The following is an 18858-nucleotide window of genomic DNA, read 5'->3' as shown; positions in this document are numbered from 1 at the left end:
TTCACAATTCTGGTTCCCACAAAATATGCACATTGGTTTTAACTTCAGGCTTTAAGGTTCAGTCCACGAATAAGTACATGGATGATACAAAAATACTTATTTATAAAATGTTTTATAATTAAAGTCACTCAGTCATTTCTGTGATTATTTGTAATGATGAAAGTGGAATCCATTGGAACGTTTTCCTTACCTGCCCAACAGTTAAGAGTGAGGGTGTGTGAAGCCCAGTTGGCTATGATAGTGTTGCTTCTGTTTCTTTTGCTTTTCCTGGAAGGGCTAAGGCAGTATTCCTCCAACTTTAAGGCTGTATAACCTGGAGGACTCGTTACACCATAGACTGCTGGCCTCCGTTCCCAAAGTTTCTGATCTGGTGTAGAATTAGCATTATAATTTGCATTTCTAACGTGTTCCCAGAAGCTGAGGCTGCTGCTCCAGAAGCACTGTGCAAGCCATGGAAGATTTGGGGGCATAGACAGAAGTCGTATGTCAATGTAAAGACCAATATGTCAGCCTTCTGGTACCCTGCATGGGTTTGGTTTACGTTCATTTTTTCAACGTTTTTTATGCCACCACGAAGAGATTTTCCTAAGAACTTCCCAGGGGTGTACTTTATTATATGAACAACCTAATTACTTCAGAGTGAAATGCAGAGAGTATTTCCTTCAAAGGAAGGATTACTTTTCCTGGAGTCCCATGGCCTGGAACTTGTGCTTGTTTCTTTCAGTGGATAACTGAGTTGCTTCCTTCCTTGGGTGGCTTATTTTTAACTTACTCTTATGCTCTGGTTTCTTACCTAGTTTCCTATATTATAATCATCTGTGCAGTTTTGAAAAGTCCCAATATTCAGTTCCCTGCACTCCAAAATAATTAAATCAGTTTCTAGGGGGTGGAATACGGACAAGATTTTCATAGCTATCCAGGTGATTCCAATTCACAGTGAAAACTGAGACCTACTATCTTAGTTCAAACGCAAAGGTTCTTACTTACTTGCCCTAGAATCACCTGTGGCACTTAACACCAGATTCTACTGAGAGAGATTGTATTTAGTTGATGGGCTTTAAAAAAAACAAAAAAAAACTACCGGTGATTCCAAAATGCAGCCAGGACTGAGAACAACTACTCGAAATCAATGGCAACTCACAGCCCTCCCGAAAAATACGGCTATGCCTCTGTCTATAAATTGCCATCAGCTGACATACGTATTTGCTGTATGATATCTACAGAGATTTCCTATGAAATATTTAATGAGCACACTGGGTTAGATATTTTAAGAACAAAGCTCAATGTTTAAGGGGAAATTGTTTTTTCTTCGCTTAGGTTCGCATGGCTTGCTCCAGTGCTCTTGGTTACTTAACTTACAATGCAAATGCTTTCCGACTCTTATTAAAGGAATGCAGGAATAAGCCTAATCAGTTCCTTCGTATAACAAATAATATCAGCAGAGATGCAAGTATAAACCCAGCATTTTTAAAGGAATTTAAAATGCAACAAAAAGTGGGACTTCCTTCCCTAAGGTATTATTCCTATATTTGAAGTGGCAGTAGTGAAATTACTGAGACGAATTTTTAAGGGAGTTTAAGAAAGATCAAAGGGAACTATCCTTGATATGAATCTATGTACTGTGTAACAAAAGAAAGACTTCATTCTAAATGTCCATTGCTAAAGCCTCTTTTTAATTCCAACTTAGCAACAGAATTTAGAGTGCAGACAAGAATACAACTGATCTTGGGGGTCCTGTCTGGTCAGGGTTATTCATCCCCCTTTTCAGAAGTTTTTGGAAGATTAGTTGCCTCCAAATTCAATTTGGGCTTCCCTGGTGGCTCAAAGGAGTAAAGAATCTGCCCGCAATGCAGGAGACTGGGGTTCAATCCCTGGGTCAAGGAGATCCCCTGGAGAAGGGGATAGCTACCAACTCAAGTATTCTTGCCTGGAGAATTCCATGGACAGAGGAGCCTGGCGGGGTGATTCAGGAAGTCATTCTTTGGTAGGTTTGGGGTATATCGGAGAGCTCTGAGGCAACCAGGAATGCCACTATGACCTTGGCATCAAATGGGGCTTTTACACATGATTCAAAGCTATGCCAAATTCACAGGATATAAACAGGGCTAAATCAGACCCAGTGGCTAAAGTTATGGCAAAGTTTGCCAGGCATTTATTCAGAGGATTTTGCTTCAGTGTTGCAGTTCTACCATGAACTTAAGTTTCTGTAAAAAGAGAAGAGAGGAGAATCTCCTTACAATGGGCATATTTTCTCTTCTTCTGTAATTACAGCTGAATTAAGTCTCTGCAAATAGTGCTATTTACACATAGGAAACAGAACTACTCAAGATATATTATTAACTCTATGATAATAGAAGACAATAGAATCTAGTAGTGTATCATGGTTCTATAAGTCAGTTTTAAGTACAGAGAAAAATGAGTATATCTTCAGTCACTTTAATTTGAATGAAAAACTGAATACCCAAAACTGATTATCTAATTTTATATAATCCAGGGAAAACTAAATTACAATTGCTTTAAATTTCTGGGTTTAAAATTTTTAATTTAAAAAATGTTTAAAATAATATTTATTTATTCAAAAAATTAATATACTTTAAATAATGGAAGTATTATTTTACGCAATCACTCTCACAGCTAGCCCATATGGCAACTTTTGGGGAATTAGAATAAGATACTCCTTCCTCGGTGCACTTTACTGCCATCTACAATTACTGTGAGGTTTTGTACGGCATCCCCTGGAGTTGTGAACTCTCAATTTTCAGGATTATAAACAATAACAAGTGATCAGCAAACTGATGGGAATGACTACCAAGTGAGGTAGAAGTGGTAAACAAATAACAATTACTCCCATAACTAATAATTCTATGCACTCTCCTTACAGTATTTATATAGATTGACTATTCCCTTTAATTTTCGTAACAATCCTGCAAAGGAATTTTATTTAAATGAAACTATGGGGAATGTGCTAAAAGATTATTAATTCCCACAAAATATTCCTTGATATCACTATTGGAAACATAAAGTAGATTGATTTTGGCTGGGGTCATGGCAGCATTGTTTTGGAGTATATACCACTTCTTTATTCCCACACCCTCATTCAGCCCCAAGAATGGCAGATTAGAAGTTTTTGGATGTGTAAATTCTGAAGTATGTAGACAAACAAAATCTTACTGTTAACTGACCCTATGTGAAAATAATCTGAGCCTAAAGTACCAGCCAGTTACATGTTACCCTATAGCCATGAAGTTGGCAGACTGGGGTCTGTCTAATATTATTAAAGTTATTAAAGTTGACAAAAGCAAATGTTCCTTCCTCATCAAATTAACCAGGAACACATCCGTTATAAGCAGTTTTAATATTTAATATTTAAAATTACATTTTATTACCAGGGAAATTTTGTAACACCATGTTTATGTTACACGTACAGGATGATTAAAATACTTCTATTAAAGCCACAGCATATCAACTTAGGTATAGCTTATTATTCTTTAGCTTGAAATACTTCATTAGTATCACATTACTTTGAAAATAAAGTTTAAATTTTCTCTTATTCATGGTACACAAAATGACTGATCTTTATTCTCCAATCTTACCTCCCATCATGTCTCCAGATAACTTTAATTCTGATCACACTAGACTAAGTACTTAGTGCCCTTTGAACGTGCCATGCTGTTTTATAGTATTGTCATTTTTCATATTCTGTTCCTCATATCTGGAATACCCTCCCCTAACTCATCTATTTAAAGACCTATTTTATTCAAAACCTAGCTGAAGTGTCTCTTCTTCCATGAAACTTTTCCTATTCACTTCAAGCATACTGAATCTTCCACATGTTTTGGGTGGTAAGTGAATAAATGACTGATGGACTATAAAATACTTACAGGTAACATGCATAGTAAGTACAGGTAACACGTATAAATTAGACCCCTAGGCACTGAATATGGTACCTGGGTATACTAAGTTTTTATATATTTCTAGTTTTTGTGATAAAAGTGTTTTCCTTTCAGTCTGGAGAAAAATGGAGGACCATCCGTAATTCCTGTCTTTAAGAAAGGTAATTGATTTTTTCTTTTATCTCTAAGATACTTTCAATTCAGACCTTTTATAATTGTTTTATTTCTAAGAATTCAAAATGCTGAGGCTACCAAAAAATGTTTCCCGGTAAACTTCTACTTTTCTAGTTTTACATACCTAAAATATCTTCCCATTTACAAGCCCGTGCTGTGTTAATCATTCCTTTTAAGGCTTCCCCACTTACGGCATTTGAAAGAAATCCCTTTCTTACTTGGCTTTTTCTCACAAGCCATGCATAGAAATGTCATTATTGAAAAACATATGACTTTAATTACGATCTTGCTATTACTCCGTTTCATGTACCACTTGCCTATAAGTTCTTACAGCAGAGATGACATTCCTTCCGTTGATATTATGTTGTTTTATAGACTTGATAGGTAAGTTTATAGAGTTGATGGCTGAGTGGCTGAGGCCTGTGAGATCAGAATCCAGATCTTATCATGTTAGTGTCCAATTCCTACTAGACAAGTAATAGGGAAAATAAATTACGTACTGACTTGATGTACATGCTTCGTGCCTGATCATGTGTGCTTAGTGTAGGACCCAAAATCAGTCCACTTGGTATATTACCTCACTATAAAAGCAAAGACAGAACTTTCTGAAATCAAGATCACTTTGTTGGAGTCACAAATGGAAAGACAGAGAATAGGAAAAGAAAAGGACAGGGAAGAACTTCATTTATCAGGGAGTATCTGAGGGAAGGTAGGTATGTGTGGGAAGCTATATTTTTGAATATCATTGGTAGTAGAATGGTTTCTGTATGGTCTGGTTTTTGGATAGCTTCTTTAGTGTAAGAGTAATTTACCTAGAAGGATAAAGCTGGTTCGATTATTCCTTCATTTTAAAATTGGCTTCTGAATAATATGTATACCAGTAATGGTCTGCAAAGTCCAGACCAGGTTTGTGATAACATAAGACAAAAAGGAAAAAGGACAACTAGGTGTCTAATAAAGTTAATTTCATTCAAGTAAAGACCTCCATTTTAAGATAATGGCTTTTACACCTTCTTTTGACATGAAAATATCCCTTCTTTTCCAAAATGATGTTTAAAGTAGCTGGCATTTGTTCTTTCATTAGTGCCAACTTGGCATGATAAAAAGTTTGCAACATATATTGATCTCCACAGATGTTTGCATTCCAGCATCTTAAGTCTGGAAGCTACTGATCCGTTCTCTTAGTATGTTTCAGCGATGTGAAGAATTAGAAATATATAGAATTAAAAGCAATGAGACTATTCCTAGGGCTCTTAGGCTTAAGAGACACTTAATTATGGCTCTTTCCTTTTTAGGGAAAGAGCACCGAAGAAAATTAAAACCCAAAATTCAACCAAGAGATTCTTTGACTTTTATACCTCCTGTAACTAACTTCATGGGACTCTTCAAAACAACAAAAAAGACTACTGTTTCTCATAATATTTTTTCCTTTTCATCTGCAATTTCATCAGATATCATAACGGTATCAAGACCAAGAATAGTGCTTTTGAACCAACTTGGGAAACATGTACAGAAAGCTAATCCAGAGCCTGGAGAAGGCTAATAAAAGCATTTTAGTGTGAAAGGATTCCCGAGCAATCTTGTAAAATTTTTCATTTTCAATTATGCTAAAATATACATAACTGAATCATCTTTTTGAATGCAAATTCTTGATACTGATGTTTAACAAAATTTCCTTAGCATGTCTACTGGAATTTAACATCAGGTCTGATATATGGCTTCAAAAATTAAGTAGCATTTTCTAAAATAGAATGCCTGCACCTAAAACCATTAAGCAGCTGACACAAGTGACACAATTAGTGTATATAGAAAGATTTTTTTAATTGGTATGCTGGGCTAAAAAGGTCTGATTCAGAGTAGCCTACATGTTAACACTCATTGTGCTACCATAAGATATTTAATGATAGATACCACAGATGCATGAGCCTTCTAAAAATCTGAAATGTATACATTTAAAAATACTTTATTGAAAAAAATCTGAAATCACTTCCTATCAAGCATAAAAGTATGGCTAAAAATTGTGGCCACCACTTTTGACCAGACTCCACACCTACAGAGTATCCTTGGTTTGCAGCTGGAACAGATGATATTCTCTGTGGCTCAGAATCACAGGATGTCTTTGCCCAAAGACTACTGTTTCCAGTGGGTGCAAGCTTTGATGTATGTCCGCTTCTCATATTTTACAGCAGCAAACAGATTTGACATAAAAGCTAACTGGGTTTCAGTGAGTCCTTTAAAGAGTACTCCTTTTTCTTCGTCCACTTTGCTCAGTTGTCTCTCTGGTCTATCTGGTCTGCACTAGAACATATATGTTAATCAGCAGTTATTTTCTCCAACATGCCTTCACGTAACGATGGTGATGGTGATTGTGACAGCGGCTACGGGTACTTAGGGCTTTCTATGCGTCACAGTCCAAAGCCGGTGCTTTTAACCACTGTACAGTAAGAGACTTCCTTAATCTCCAATTCAATTCTAAATTATCTTAACAGTCCAGAGTCACAACTTCCTGGTGGAGAGACTAAAATACAGGAATTCCAGGGAAAAATCTGGGGAGAATTTTATACTAGAAAGGGATAAATAATTCAAATGATAAAAACCAGTATCATTTATTCAGCATTGTTAAGAATTCACATCAACGAAACATTAAGCCTCTGTAGACTTTTAAAAGAAAAAAGCCTTTAGAAGCAAATTTTGAACTTTGTTGCTAGATTCAGGTGGGTTCAAAGTTGAGGATCATTATTGCATTCAATAACATAGGCATTTTCTGAGTATCTTGGCCTAGACAGACCATCCTAAGTTAAGCTAAGCTAAGTCGCTTCAGTCGTGTCTGACTCTGTGCAACCCCATAGACTGCAGCCCACCAGGCTCTGCTGTCCCTGGGATTCTCCAGGCAAGAATACTGGAGTGGGTTGCCATTTCCTTCTCCAATGAATAAAAGAGAAAAGTGAAAGTGAAGTCGCTCGGTCATGTCCGACTCTTAGCTACCCCATGGACTGCAGCCTACCAGGCTCCTCCATTCATGGATTTTCTAGGCAAGAGTACTGGAGTGGGGTGCCATTGCCTTCTCTCAGACAGACCATCCTACCATGCTTAAAACTTTACAGTATTTCTCTTTAAGTACAGGGCAAAAATAAAGATTATTTTTATTACCTTGCATTTTCTTTTTATTTTTAAAAATTATATGTAAAATGAGAAAGGCCTCAATTCATCAAATCACCTGCCTCTTAACCTGTGCATGCACACTAAGTCGCTTCAGTTGTGTCTGACTCTTTGTGACCCTATGGACTTTTAACAACTTGATCTAGTTATGGATGGTGTAACATAAATCTCTACTAGCAAAACCTCTCAAAGGACATTGAACAGTTGGAGGCATCATCCTTAAATTCAAAGGACAGTACATTCAGTTCCTTTAATCTGGGCAGAAAAGTCATGAACTGTTATGATATCTGCAGTAAAAGTTCAGATTCAAAGGACATTATCAAAAAACCAAAAAAACAAACCTTTTTCATCTCATGTATTTTCACTGATTAAATATACTTTCTAAAATAATGAATGTCAATATATGTGGCCAACTAAAAAGTACAATACACCCTTGAGGTATTACTTGCATGTCATATTTTTTAAAATCTCAGATGGATCTTAAGAAATGTATAGAAATCCCATTTGCTCCAGAGAAGATACCTAATAATATATATTTTTTATAATTATTAACTTACATTTTATTAGAGAAAGTCTCCTTTTGTTTTGTCCTAGAATTCTGAGTTGACATGACTTTGACCTGGCTACCATTCAAAAATTGCTGTCTCACTAGAAAAGTCAGGGTAATGTTTCCATAGGAACTTATATTATTCTGATATGAGAGAGGTGGGAAAAGATCTATGCCTGTGTTAACATGGGGCCATGATTTAGCAGAATTGCTACATTTTTTCCAAGATTTTTCTTTTCACCTGCCAATATCAGTATATTATTTTCCTCACAAGGTGTTTTATTTTGGTTTTTGATAATTAAATAGAAAAACCCTTATACTCTCTTGTAAGACTATTATTGTCTCTCAGAAGAGCAGGTTAAACATCAAACATAAGAAAAGTAATAACAAAGAAAGTCTTGATGAACAGTTAATATTATATATTTTATATACAAAAAAATAAAAACCTTTAGGGACTTTTTTTTTTAAGCAAAAATCAAATCTTCATTTTTAATCTTGGCACTTTTATAGCAGCTTCTCCAACTTCTTTTGATATATCTACTCCAAGAGGACATCTGCATCAAAACCAGACAAATCACATTATTTCAAATATTTGCTTACTGATCTGTCACTAGTTCTGCAAACTATTTGTTTAGAATTCTGACAAAAAATATATGTATCTAGTGTATAACTATCATATGTGATGGTGGTTCTTGAATACATATAGAGTAGGACCTCAAACTAGCAAAACAGGTAAAGAAAGACTAGAAATCTAAATTTGGCAATTTTTTAAAACCTCTTTCATTATTCTAAAAGAAAAAAAAAGTGAACAAACAAAAGAAATCTCTTTGAGGTATAACTGACATGTTAAAAACTATGCATATTTAATGTACACAATTTAGTGAGTTTGGGGTTGAGATGTTTTTGAAAGAGTTCTATTGCTCTCAAATACTGTAAATAAGTTAAAGTTGAAACAAAAAAATTACAAAAAATGCTTTATGCTCTACAAAGCTAAAAGGCTAAAAAGTTTACCATACAGCTAAACTATCCATTCCTACTTGAGAAATTCACTAGGTTTCCACCAGCTCTTCTCTGAGGTTTCAAAAGCAGGCTCGCTCCTTTCTACATTCCTTTGTCACTGGTGACAGGAGAGGCCTTAGATCCTACCCTTGGCCTCTGTTCTTCCTCAGTAAATAACTCTGGCCTCAGATTTCTGCTTTTTTATGTGTTTAGCATGTTGCCCTATGCTAGGCTTCAGCTGGAGCCCAATCTAAAAGCCATCATCTCCAGCCTCAACACTGCCATGAGAAGGCTGTGCTGGGTCAGATGGTGGATTCCACCTGAGGCCAGGCTGGCAACAACTAAAGGGGTTCTTTTTGTCACTACTAACTAAAATTTGTCCACTGATGATCAGCTTTAATAGTCTATGGTTCACGTGGCTGATAGTTATGTACTAAAATGCTGAAAAGTTTTAAAACAGCAGATGAAACAATACTGAAAATAGAATTATGTTAGATTATGAAATATAATCATGCTTTACTATTTTTACTATTCCAGAATTAACTTAGACCAGAATTTGATAACAAATTGAAAAACTGTGCTACTCCTAGGAACTTCAATTTGGGAGGGGAAATCCAAGGACTGCAGAAAATAAACTATCTTTTGGCACTTTCTCAGCATCCTGTGGAGCTGTATACTCACAACCCCATCTCACACTTGAATCCTTTTTGCACATTTCTGTTATTTTCAGCATGGCAATTGGTGCTGAGATGGTTCTGATGCTGCAGAAGTCCAGGTCACGGACATGGTTTCCGTTCTGGTCCCAAACGAGAGAATTCATCATCCTTACCTATTCCGTGTTTCCTAATCTATAATTGGCCAACATTTGTATAATTTATTGCTATAACAAAAATATTTCCTGTAAGTTATCTACCAACTAGGTTAGAAGAAAAAAAATTAACGTGATCTTTCTTCAAGTACCACCAGTATGTCAATGAAAACCTTAACTGTAAAAGCAAAATCCAGGCTTTGACTTTTACGGTACAGCCTGCAGAGAGATTATGAATGGTACCACGTACTTTGGTTCGTAGCGGATGCCTTCTGTGTTGTGTAAAATGCCCAAGCCAGCACGTAGTCTTTCAACACCATTCCTAAATAAGAACCATTAAAAATAAAATAACTAGCTGAAGATGTAAAGGAAGAAACTTTAGCAGGATGAAATAGCAAGTAATATCTGCATAATTCTGAGTGAGCCACAAACGCGCTGCGGCTTACCATGCAATCATAACGCCGTTGTCAGTGCAGAGTCTGGGGGGCGGGCACAGCAAAGTGCACTGTGTTGCATTGGTCACAATTTCCAGGGCTTTTCGGATATATAAGTTACTTGCGACGCCTCCAGATACAACCTGAAAAAGTTCAGAAGACCAAAGAGAACAAATAGCACATATGAATATGAGGTAAGCTGTGAGGTAAACCTGGGGAAAATACCAGGATTATACAATAAGACCATATCACATTTTGGTAGGTGGGTAAATGATTAAGTAGTATATCTATATAATAAACATTTGGGAAAGAAAAAAAAACAACTTCAATATTACCATATGATCACTATCATTTTTGTACATTTTATTCTAACCCTTTCCTCACAGTACAATCATTATACAGTATTTTAGACCCTGTAGTTTTTGCTTATAAGCATTTTTTAAATTTTAAATTTTACTACATAATTCTTAAACTATTACCTTTATATTCCATTTTGTGAACCTACTGTTTAAATATTTTCCCACTTTACAATTTTCAAAAGGATGAAGTTTAAGATACAGTTACACAGGAAATTTATCAAGCCTTTTAAGTACATTTAAAGGGATTTCATCAAAGGAACATACATTTGAAGGAAACAGTCCATTTTTCTAGACAGTGATAGCAGTTACACTGCATTTTGTTTCATACTGTAAACCCTCTTTTAAATTCAGTAAGATGCAGCCTTGAACATTTTTGCCACACAGGCTGTACAGATGTCCTATAAAAGTGCCACACCTGTACAAGAAATGGCTGTTAGTTTTCATTCTACATAATCTCTTACTGTCAGGGACAACTTATGGCATAAAGATCTTTTCATCCTACACTTGTGGTCAATTAAGCTCTGGAAAGCAAAGGAACGTACTGTAAAGGATTACTGCTATTCTATGACAAGACTCACCAGTACTGCGTTACTCTGACGTAAGAAGCCTCTCTGCTTGCAGAACAGAAGAGCACGATGTGTTCTTTTTGCAATGTGGCAGGCCACGGTGTGCTGCACCGCAGCAGCAATGTCTGCAGCTGAAGACAGGACCTGCCCCTGCTCGATACCTGCAGGAATGAGCGCGTATTTTCAGGTACCATCCAGTGTTACTTATCTGTCCAACTTTACTAATTACAAATATACCTTCCTCTTTTTCCTTTTGCATTATCATCTTATCAATAACGTGTTGAAGTCCAGAAAAAGAAAAATCACAATTTTTAGCACGTTGCATGGGAGGCTGGAAATCAAAATGCAATCTATTTCCCTGTTTGGCCAAATGTTCTATAGCCTTCCCGCCACTCATGGTGGAGCACTCTGGATGTTTTATTAAGGAAAGTCTTCTTGCTACCTACCAAAAACAAAATAAAAAATTTTGTAACATCATGAAACTGTACACTTTGAAACCAAGATACAAAGGAAATGATTTTTACCCTGGATGAGTAAGACATGCTATACTTCTACAACTAAGGACTATACCTGGTGGTCAGTCAAGACAGACATCTTGCTCCTTCTGACAAGTGCTCAATAGTGGCCAATCACTGCCTTCCTATCTACTTTTGCTCTTTTATTGGGGATGGAAAATAGGTTTGAAAATGACAATGACTGCTCAATTATAAACTTCAGAATAAGAACCTGCCCTATTTCTTTTGAATTTCAGCTTGATATAAGCGGGTTTTTTACATAAGGAAGTCATTTTTAGAATGCTAAAACAAAGGAAAATAAATCTGCTCGTCAGTGGTATCAGCAATGATAACATTTAATAATGAAACATTGTGCATCTCTAATGTCCTTATGTCATTTTATATATCCTCTTGTTCAGTTTTAAAAGGTACATTACACTTCACAAAGCACTTTCTTTCACATGTTATTTGACTAAAAACATAAATGTAATACATGCAAACTATTAGAACCTTTATATACTGATGTAAACCTCATATCATCTTATTCAGAGTGGGTAAGAAGGAATCTTTCATAAAATTATGCACTACTTACTTTTTGTTTTGCTCACATAATATTTTCAGTTTAATATGATATTATCCAGAAATATTTAGATGAATAGTGAAATTACTATTTAGCTGAAACAGACACCTAACAAAAAAGAATGGAGATATTAATTCTTAAATAATTACCTTGTCAAGCATGTCACCTGGTGCTATGTCCAAAGACTTCCCAAGAAGAAGAAAATCTGAAACTCCTCTAACTAATGCCAAAAGACAATGACCTCCAGAAATCAAAAGAACTAAAAACGGAAATTCTACCTTATTTGTTAACCTAATAGTGAGTGCATGAGCCTCCATGTGATGAATGGGAATGAAGGGCTTTTTAAACTGGTCTACCAGTTGTAAGCTAAACGATAAACCTACGCCCAAGCTTAAAGCAAGTCCTGGCTTTATGGTGGTTGCAACTGCTGAGAGTTCACTTGGAGAGACTTCACTGGCAGAGAGAGCTTCTTGTACTATGCGTTGAATATTTTCTCTATGAAGCTGTTGAGCTACTGGAGGAATAATCCCACCTGTTCTGAAAGACATAAAAAAAAAAAAACCCAACTTTTGTAAGTTTAAGATTGTAAAAATAGAGGAAGAAAAAGTATGTATTATGGCTGAAGGCATGTTTTCAAATTCTCATTATATAACTAAAAACATCAGTAAGTCAAGTATTTTCTAATTATGTGTGCCTTATAATATGTAGTACATTATAAGAACTCAACATGCAATGATTAAGGATGTAATTTACTGTTGCTGACTTTGCAAAATTGTATACAACTCCCACACATTTATTTCTTGATAAAAGAAATCACCAAAATAATTCTGAGAAGCATTCTAAGGAAGATGTCTTGAATAAGGAAAGGACAGGATAAAATTGGGTTTTAGGAAAGGAAATCAGGATTTTGGGGAAAGGAATCAATATGCAGGCAGGGAGATTTTTAAAGAGGTTATTGCAAAAGTATTTGTGTAAGGTTATTACATCTTAAACTGAGTGATCATGAGAATGGAAAGGGACCAAGAACCAAAAACTGTAATAATTTTAACTGGATATCAGGGGAAGGGGGAACCAAGCCATCAAAGATAAATCCTGAGCTGGAATGACTGGGAGAAAAGAAATCCTAACAGAAACACGAAGACAGTTTTGTGATGAAGACGAGTTTATTTTTAAACACACTGCACTTCAGGTCATGGTAGGACAGTAGACAGCTTGCAATCCTGAAATAAATTCTGGGATCCAATCTTAATCCAAGAATCCAATTTTGATTTTTGGTCCATGTAGGACAAGCAGAGGAAGATCACTCCAAATGTCAAGAGTAAAGAATTAGAAGGCAAAGGTTGTTAGCAAAACAACGGCCAGCATGTGACTGATCAGAGGGCAGAGCAAAAATGTAGAGGGTCTGCAAGATATACCTCTACTCTCAAAAAAGAAATTCAAATATTTGACGATTTGATGTTGTAAGATCTGCAGGTTCTATACAAATGGCATTCAATTATTTAATAGTTAAAATATGTATGTGTCAGTCAATGAGAGCGCTATTTAAGAGGAATTACCTTATTTCAACACATTCATATTGTAATACAATTTTCCTTAATTCTCTAAAGCTACTTTTTCTTCTATATTCCTCAATTCTGTTAATGGCATCAATAACCTCCAAACTGCTTAGGTTTCAAGGCTCATCTTTTATCTCCTTCCTTTCCCTCACTTTCCACATTTAATTAATTTAATAAGTATTGATGAGGTCAGGCTGTTTGATTGTCACCAGCAATTTCAAAAAGCTCTCATTAAGTCACTCTGTTCAAAGCCTTCTAACTATACTTCTCCAGATACTTTCTCTGATCCTTGGAGTTGTACTATACTGTGTTGCCAGAAAAAAAGCAGTGATGACTGAATTTGGGAGACTTTAAATCCAAATCCTCTCCCTTCTATGTATTTCTTCCTTCCCCCACTTGTCTACACTTCCCTTCTTTCTGTGCCTCTTCTTTGTATTCTAAGGATTATGCTAAGCATCAGAGATGAAAGAGATGAAAAACACAATGGCTTTATTCTCAAACAATTAACAATGATTGCTACAAGTCAATTAATAATCAAATAATTTTTAGACAGTATGGAAATGGATGATTAAGGAACAAAGCTCCTAAAGATGCATGGAAACCATTTAGCCTCAAGGCTGGAGTCAGGAGTTCAGACAAGAGACAGTAAGGGTTTTGAATTAAGTCAGAGAAAAGGGAGAGGAAAGTTTCCATATTTGGAAGGTAGATTTACCATGACCGATGACTGATTTGGGTACAGAGTGGTGAGGGAGAAGTCAAGACTGTCCTCCAGGTCTCTGGCTTGGAAGAAAGGAACTCCTCTCCTGAGCAGACCTATATTACTTCACTTTACATGCTGTTTTACAACAACCTGTTTGCCTCTTTGTCTTCTTCACTAATATATAACAGAAAGAGTAGTATTGTTACCAGTAATAGATGGGGTTTTTGCAGCCCTTCCTATTTGACAAGAACTACATCATATACTTTAAAAGAATTCACATTTAATCTTCACAACAATATTATGAGCTAGGAGCCATTATTATCCCCATTTCACAGATAGGGATACTGAGTCACATAAAATGGTGCAAGGTCTCCAAGCTAGTCAGTGGCTGAATCAGAATCTAAACCCTTTTATATGGTAAGTTGCTCAGAGGAAAAAAATCATATATTTGTACCCACAGTGCCTCAGAGGCTACCTTGCAATTATAGGTGTTCAATACATGCTGAGATGAGCTGGTATCCAACAGCTTGTATAGTATTCTCACGTGACTTTCACCCTAGCTAAACTGAAAGGTTTATTTTTGTCCAGCACTTTCTCACCTCTTTCCTTTGCCAATGACACTATCTCAGTCTACAAGTCTTTCATCTCCATTCATTAAAGGCCTATCTGTCTCTCAAGGCCGCTGACCCATGCAACATGTCAAGTGTTGTGCCGGCCACTAGGTACAGTGTAGTGATTAATACAGACACAGCCTCCATCACCTTGGAGCTTAGAGTCTATTTGGAGGAAACACTAAATAAGTAAACATAAAAATTATGAAAAGAACTACTAAGAAAATAAGCAGGATATGATGATATAGAATAAACTGGGTGGGAGTACCTAATTCAGATAAAGTGGTCAGGGTAGGCTTTTCTGTGCAGTTAACATTCCTTTGTTCAGATAACCCCAAAATAGTAAAAGGATTGTGAAACTGAGGTATGGTAATAAGTTATTGTCTGTACTACTTCTGTGATACTTACTTTATGCTGCCTTGCACTCCTAACTTTCCTTGTAGGTCTATATATCATGTCTCAAAGAGTAGGTTAAGCTTCTTGGAGGTAAGGACTTGCTAGTATGTCACTGCGCCTTATTAAGGCCCACTGCAGCCCCTTTGATGTAATATGTAACCATTAGAGGCCTACTCTGCCTCTTCAAGTATACTATTTCTAATTATAATATTCTGTTGTTATAAGTATCATGCAACCCACAATTCCATAAGGCAGGTATTATCTTTCCTATTTTATGGATGTGAAAACAGAATCAGAAGCAACCTAGATGTCCATAGACTGATGAAGGGATAAAGAAGTTGTGGTATACACACACACACACACACGCACACATGCACACACACATACATATGCAATGGAATATTACTCAGTCATAAAAAGGAATGAATCTGAGTCAGTTCTAGTCTAAAGCCTGTAAAACAGTCAGAAAGAGAAAAACAAATATTTATATAAACACATATATACAGAACCTAGAAAAATGGTACTGATGAACCTATTCACAGGGCAGGAATAGAGACACAGGCATAGAGAATAGACTTGTGAACACAGCAGGGGAAGGAGAGAGTGAGACAAATTGAGAGAATAACACTGAAACATACACATTACCATGTGTAAAACAGATAGCTAGGAAGAAGCTGCTGTATATAACACATGGAGCTCAACCTGCTGCTCTGTGACAACCTAAAGGGATGGGATAGGGGCAGGGGTGGGAGGGAGGTTCAAGGGAGAGGGGACATATGTATACTCATGGTTGATTCTATATGTATACTCATGGTTGATTCGTGGTGTTGTATAGCAGAAAAGAACACAACATTGTAAAGCAATTATCCTCCAATTAAAAATAAATTAAAAAAAAAAAAAACAGATTCAGAGAGGATAAGGAACTTCCCAAAGTCAGAGCCAATACTGACTGCTACTTCATGATTCAAATACTAGTTTATGGTCTCAAAACGCCAGCCTTTTTCACTACTCAGACATTGGAAATCAATGGCTTGAAGGTGTAGTTGTACTGCACAGTATTTTAATATGTTGGAGTTACCTACTAATTTTTAAAATTTGGGAGATATTACCATAACATTCCGGATTTCCATTCTCTTGAAAATTCTTATGATCAAATAATATAAGGCCTACATTCCTGTATGGCAACAATTGGCTGGAGTGGAGCAGTGACCTCCTATAGTTATTTTCTACATTATTCCCAGCCCACTTATTTATGCAATCTGCCTGGTGGCCCTCTGGAAATAGCTGAGGTTATAAACCTGGCACCATTCTATGTTTTAATACAATGGTATATTATTAAGTATCGACATGACGTATATATATATATTTATATTTATATTTGTAATAGGATTTTCTTTTTCAGTGATTAACACAGGCTGTAGGTCAGGTCATACTTTCCTAGGACTTCAGTGGAGACCACGAAACATACAGCTGGACAAAAGGAAATGGCATTGCTGAAGGGAATTCATGGCTAAACACCAAAGTTTGTCTGTTTTTGGCAACAGGATTAGCTAAGGTCGGGAAGTTACTGTGGAGGTCCTTAAAAGCCAGGTTGAAAGGTGTAAGGTTTTATACATCAGTTATTAAGACTTGCACAAAAGAAGAAATTAGATTCTAAAATTTGCCTTTTATATGTAATACATTAAGATTTTATTTCATTTTATTTTTCAAAAAAAGTGGAAACTACCAAGATAATGCCTACTCACTTTAAATGAACTTCAGTTTGGGAATGTATTGCTTCTCCCAAAACATTTCCAGCTTCATCCACTACAGCAGCTGCTGTATCATCACAACTGGTTTCAATTCCCAATACTAGTTTATGAAGGAATAGTTTTCCAGGATGAAAATGAAAACTTCCTAAAAATGCATAAATTTTCCTTCTTGATGGTTTAAAAAAGACTCCTGCTGTCTTATTCAATATTAGCATATTTACTGTATGGGTAATTCCTAGAACAGAAAGAAACAAACTATTATTTGGAACTGACATTTGCCACTAGCCCATTCAGTAAAGCAAAATTCCTGAAAACTTGGTTTATTTTTCAATATATAGTTTTATAAAAATTTAGGAAAGTTTTGTTAAAAGTTAGCACAATATTTTAAAGTTATTTAAAATAATTATGAATTAAAGTAATGCTCTTTTAAGGGGAACATTAGATAGACATAAAATTATATATAAAATTTCTGTATTACTAATACTTGTATGTTCTTAGCAAACGATTATTCTTTATAAAAGAGCTAATATTACAGTACAGTAGTTACATAGTCCCTTGAAAAGTGCTATTTATTTTTTTATAGCCAAAATTAAGACAAGTTGTTGTTTTAAAAAGTCAACACAATAAAGGCAAAGCAAAACTAATGAAAACTAATGCATTCCATTTCCCGGAAACATCTTTCAAAAGAAAAATTTAATCATGTGGTTGAAAACCAAGAGTTCGCATTAAATACACAGTAAGATTCAGGCGTGTAAGTTTACACACAGGCGTTCTCATAAAGCTCATCTTAAAAGAACACATCAGCTAAAACGACCATAACCTAATACCTATTTTATCTATTAATTACAATTTTTCTAATTAAATCTCCACTTTTGCCACAGGTTTATCCTACTGGTGTGTATGCTCAGTTGTCTCTTTGCGACCCTATGGGCTGTAGCCTTCCAGGCTCCTCTCTGTCCATGGGATTTTTCAGATAAGAATACTGGAGTGGGTTGCCATTTCCCCCTCCAGGGGATCTTTCCCACCCAGGGATGCTTTATTACTGAGCCACCAATAGAGATCTCCCCAAATCCTCTTGTCTCCAATAACAGCTGTCCATCATTAAAGCACTTTGTTTTTTTCACACTGCCAAGTATCTAATCTCATGTCGCCCAAATCACCTTGTTCTAGAACCTTCTAGAAATTTAGTAGATTCTTTCTCTATCACACTAGTGGACAGAATGCGGCGGTGGGGGCGGGGGGGGAGCGGGAAGAGCGAATATTGGAAGTTTATTGTTCCACAGGGGCAGAGGGGCGTCCAGGGATTGGAGATGAGCGACGTAATCACAGAGGACAGCTGCAGAGGATGCAGTCCCAACAGACGCGCCATGAAAAATTAGATTTATAGTCACTAAATCCAGCCAAGGAAGCTTGTGCGAAGCCCTTCTCGTTGGAGCCAAGCCGGATCCCAAGTGAACCTGGTCTGTCTTGGGACTTGGCCAGCGCTGGTCTCTGCTCTAAGGCGGCGAGGGATTCTAACTGGAACCGCTATTCTAGCCGCGCGAAAGCAACAGAGAGAAGAGGGCTGAGCTATCTCACCCACCTTACTCGTCAACGTTAGTAGCTAGTACTCATCTCCTTTCCGTGCAAAGCCGATTGAATGCCCTTTCCCAGGCGCAGGAAAGCCTGAACTTGCCACCCCGGAAGTGATGTCATCAACATGGGGCCAGCGTCCCGTCGCCAGGATCAGCAGCTGTTTCCCCGAGGGCGTCACTCAGAATAAATACAATCGCAAAGGCTGTCTTTTCCCTAGATGCTCTGCGTGCGCTCAAGCAATTCTCCCAGACCTGTA

At 36.5% G+C, this 18858-nt stretch overlaps 2 protein-coding genes across 11 annotated transcripts in view; one reads left to right on the top strand and one right to left on the bottom strand.

The window, feature by feature from the left end:
- Positions 1 to 5853, top strand: part of ANKAR (ankyrin and armadillo repeat containing) — a 54620-nt gene extending 48767 nt beyond the window's left edge. For 4 of the 5 annotated variants that reach the window (XM_070802256.1, XM_070802259.1, XM_070802260.1 and 1 more), the window contains exons 22-24: positions 1318 to 1514; positions 4008 to 4054; positions 5363 to 5853. In XM_070802256.1, coding sequence (XP_070658357.1) covers positions 1318 to 1514; positions 4008 to 4054; positions 5363 to 5610 — 492 coding nt within the window. In that variant the 3' untranslated portion in view covers positions 5611 to 5853. The remainder of the gene's footprint in view (positions 1 to 1317; positions 1515 to 4007; positions 4055 to 5362) is intronic. The other variant, XM_070802275.1, reaches the window with a different exon arrangement.
- A 10-nt stretch (positions 5854 to 5863) lies between these two features.
- Positions 5864 to 18739, bottom strand: OSGEPL1 (O-sialoglycoprotein endopeptidase like 1). 6 transcript variants are annotated; one of them, XM_070802315.1, is made up of 8 exons: positions 18610 to 18739; positions 17022 to 17262; positions 12163 to 12550; positions 11177 to 11204; positions 10952 to 11100; positions 10027 to 10157; positions 9831 to 9902; positions 5864 to 8327 (listed from the first exon to the last, which is right to left on the bottom strand). In XM_070802315.1, exons 2-8 carry the CDS (start codon positions 17240 to 17242, stop codon positions 8249 to 8251), a joined length of 1068 nt encoding a protein of 355 aa, XP_070658416.1. In that variant the 5' UTR covers positions 17243 to 17262; positions 18610 to 18739; the 3' UTR covers positions 5864 to 8248. The 6 variants fall into 6 exon arrangements, with proteins under 6 accessions (XP_070658416.1, XP_019825058.2, XP_070658424.1 ...); XM_019969499.2 differs by having other exon boundaries at positions 11177 to 11381; positions 18610 to 18737; XM_070802323.1 differs by lacking the exon at positions 18610 to 18739 and adding an exon at positions 14282 to 14443 and having other exon boundaries at positions 11177 to 11381; positions 17022 to 17158.
- Positions 18740 to 18858: the final 119 nt, after the last annotated feature.

This window comes from Bos indicus, chromosome 2 (assembly GCF_029378745.1).
Source record: "Bos indicus isolate NIAB-ARS_2022 breed Sahiwal x Tharparkar chromosome 2, NIAB-ARS_B.indTharparkar_mat_pri_1.0, whole genome shotgun sequence".
Lineage (NCBI taxonomy): Eukaryota > Metazoa > Chordata > Mammalia > Artiodactyla > Bovidae > Bos > Bos indicus.
Note: the sequence above shows the minus strand (reverse complement) of the source record. Positions and strands in the feature narration are given on the sequence as shown.

Coding starts and splice junctions, on each gene's coding strand:
- OSGEPL1 (XM_019969499.2), bottom strand. CDS start 17,242: ATGCTAATATTGAATAAGACAGCAGGAGTCTTTTTTAAACCATCAAGA. Junction 12,551..17,021: donor CAAACTGAAGTTCATTTAAA/GTGAGTAGGCAT, acceptor TATGTCTTTCAG/AACAGGTGGGATTATTCCTC. Junction 9,903..10,026: donor AACGGCGTTATGATTGCATG/GTAAGCCGCAGC, acceptor GTTCTTATTTAG/GAATGGTGTTGAAAGACTAC.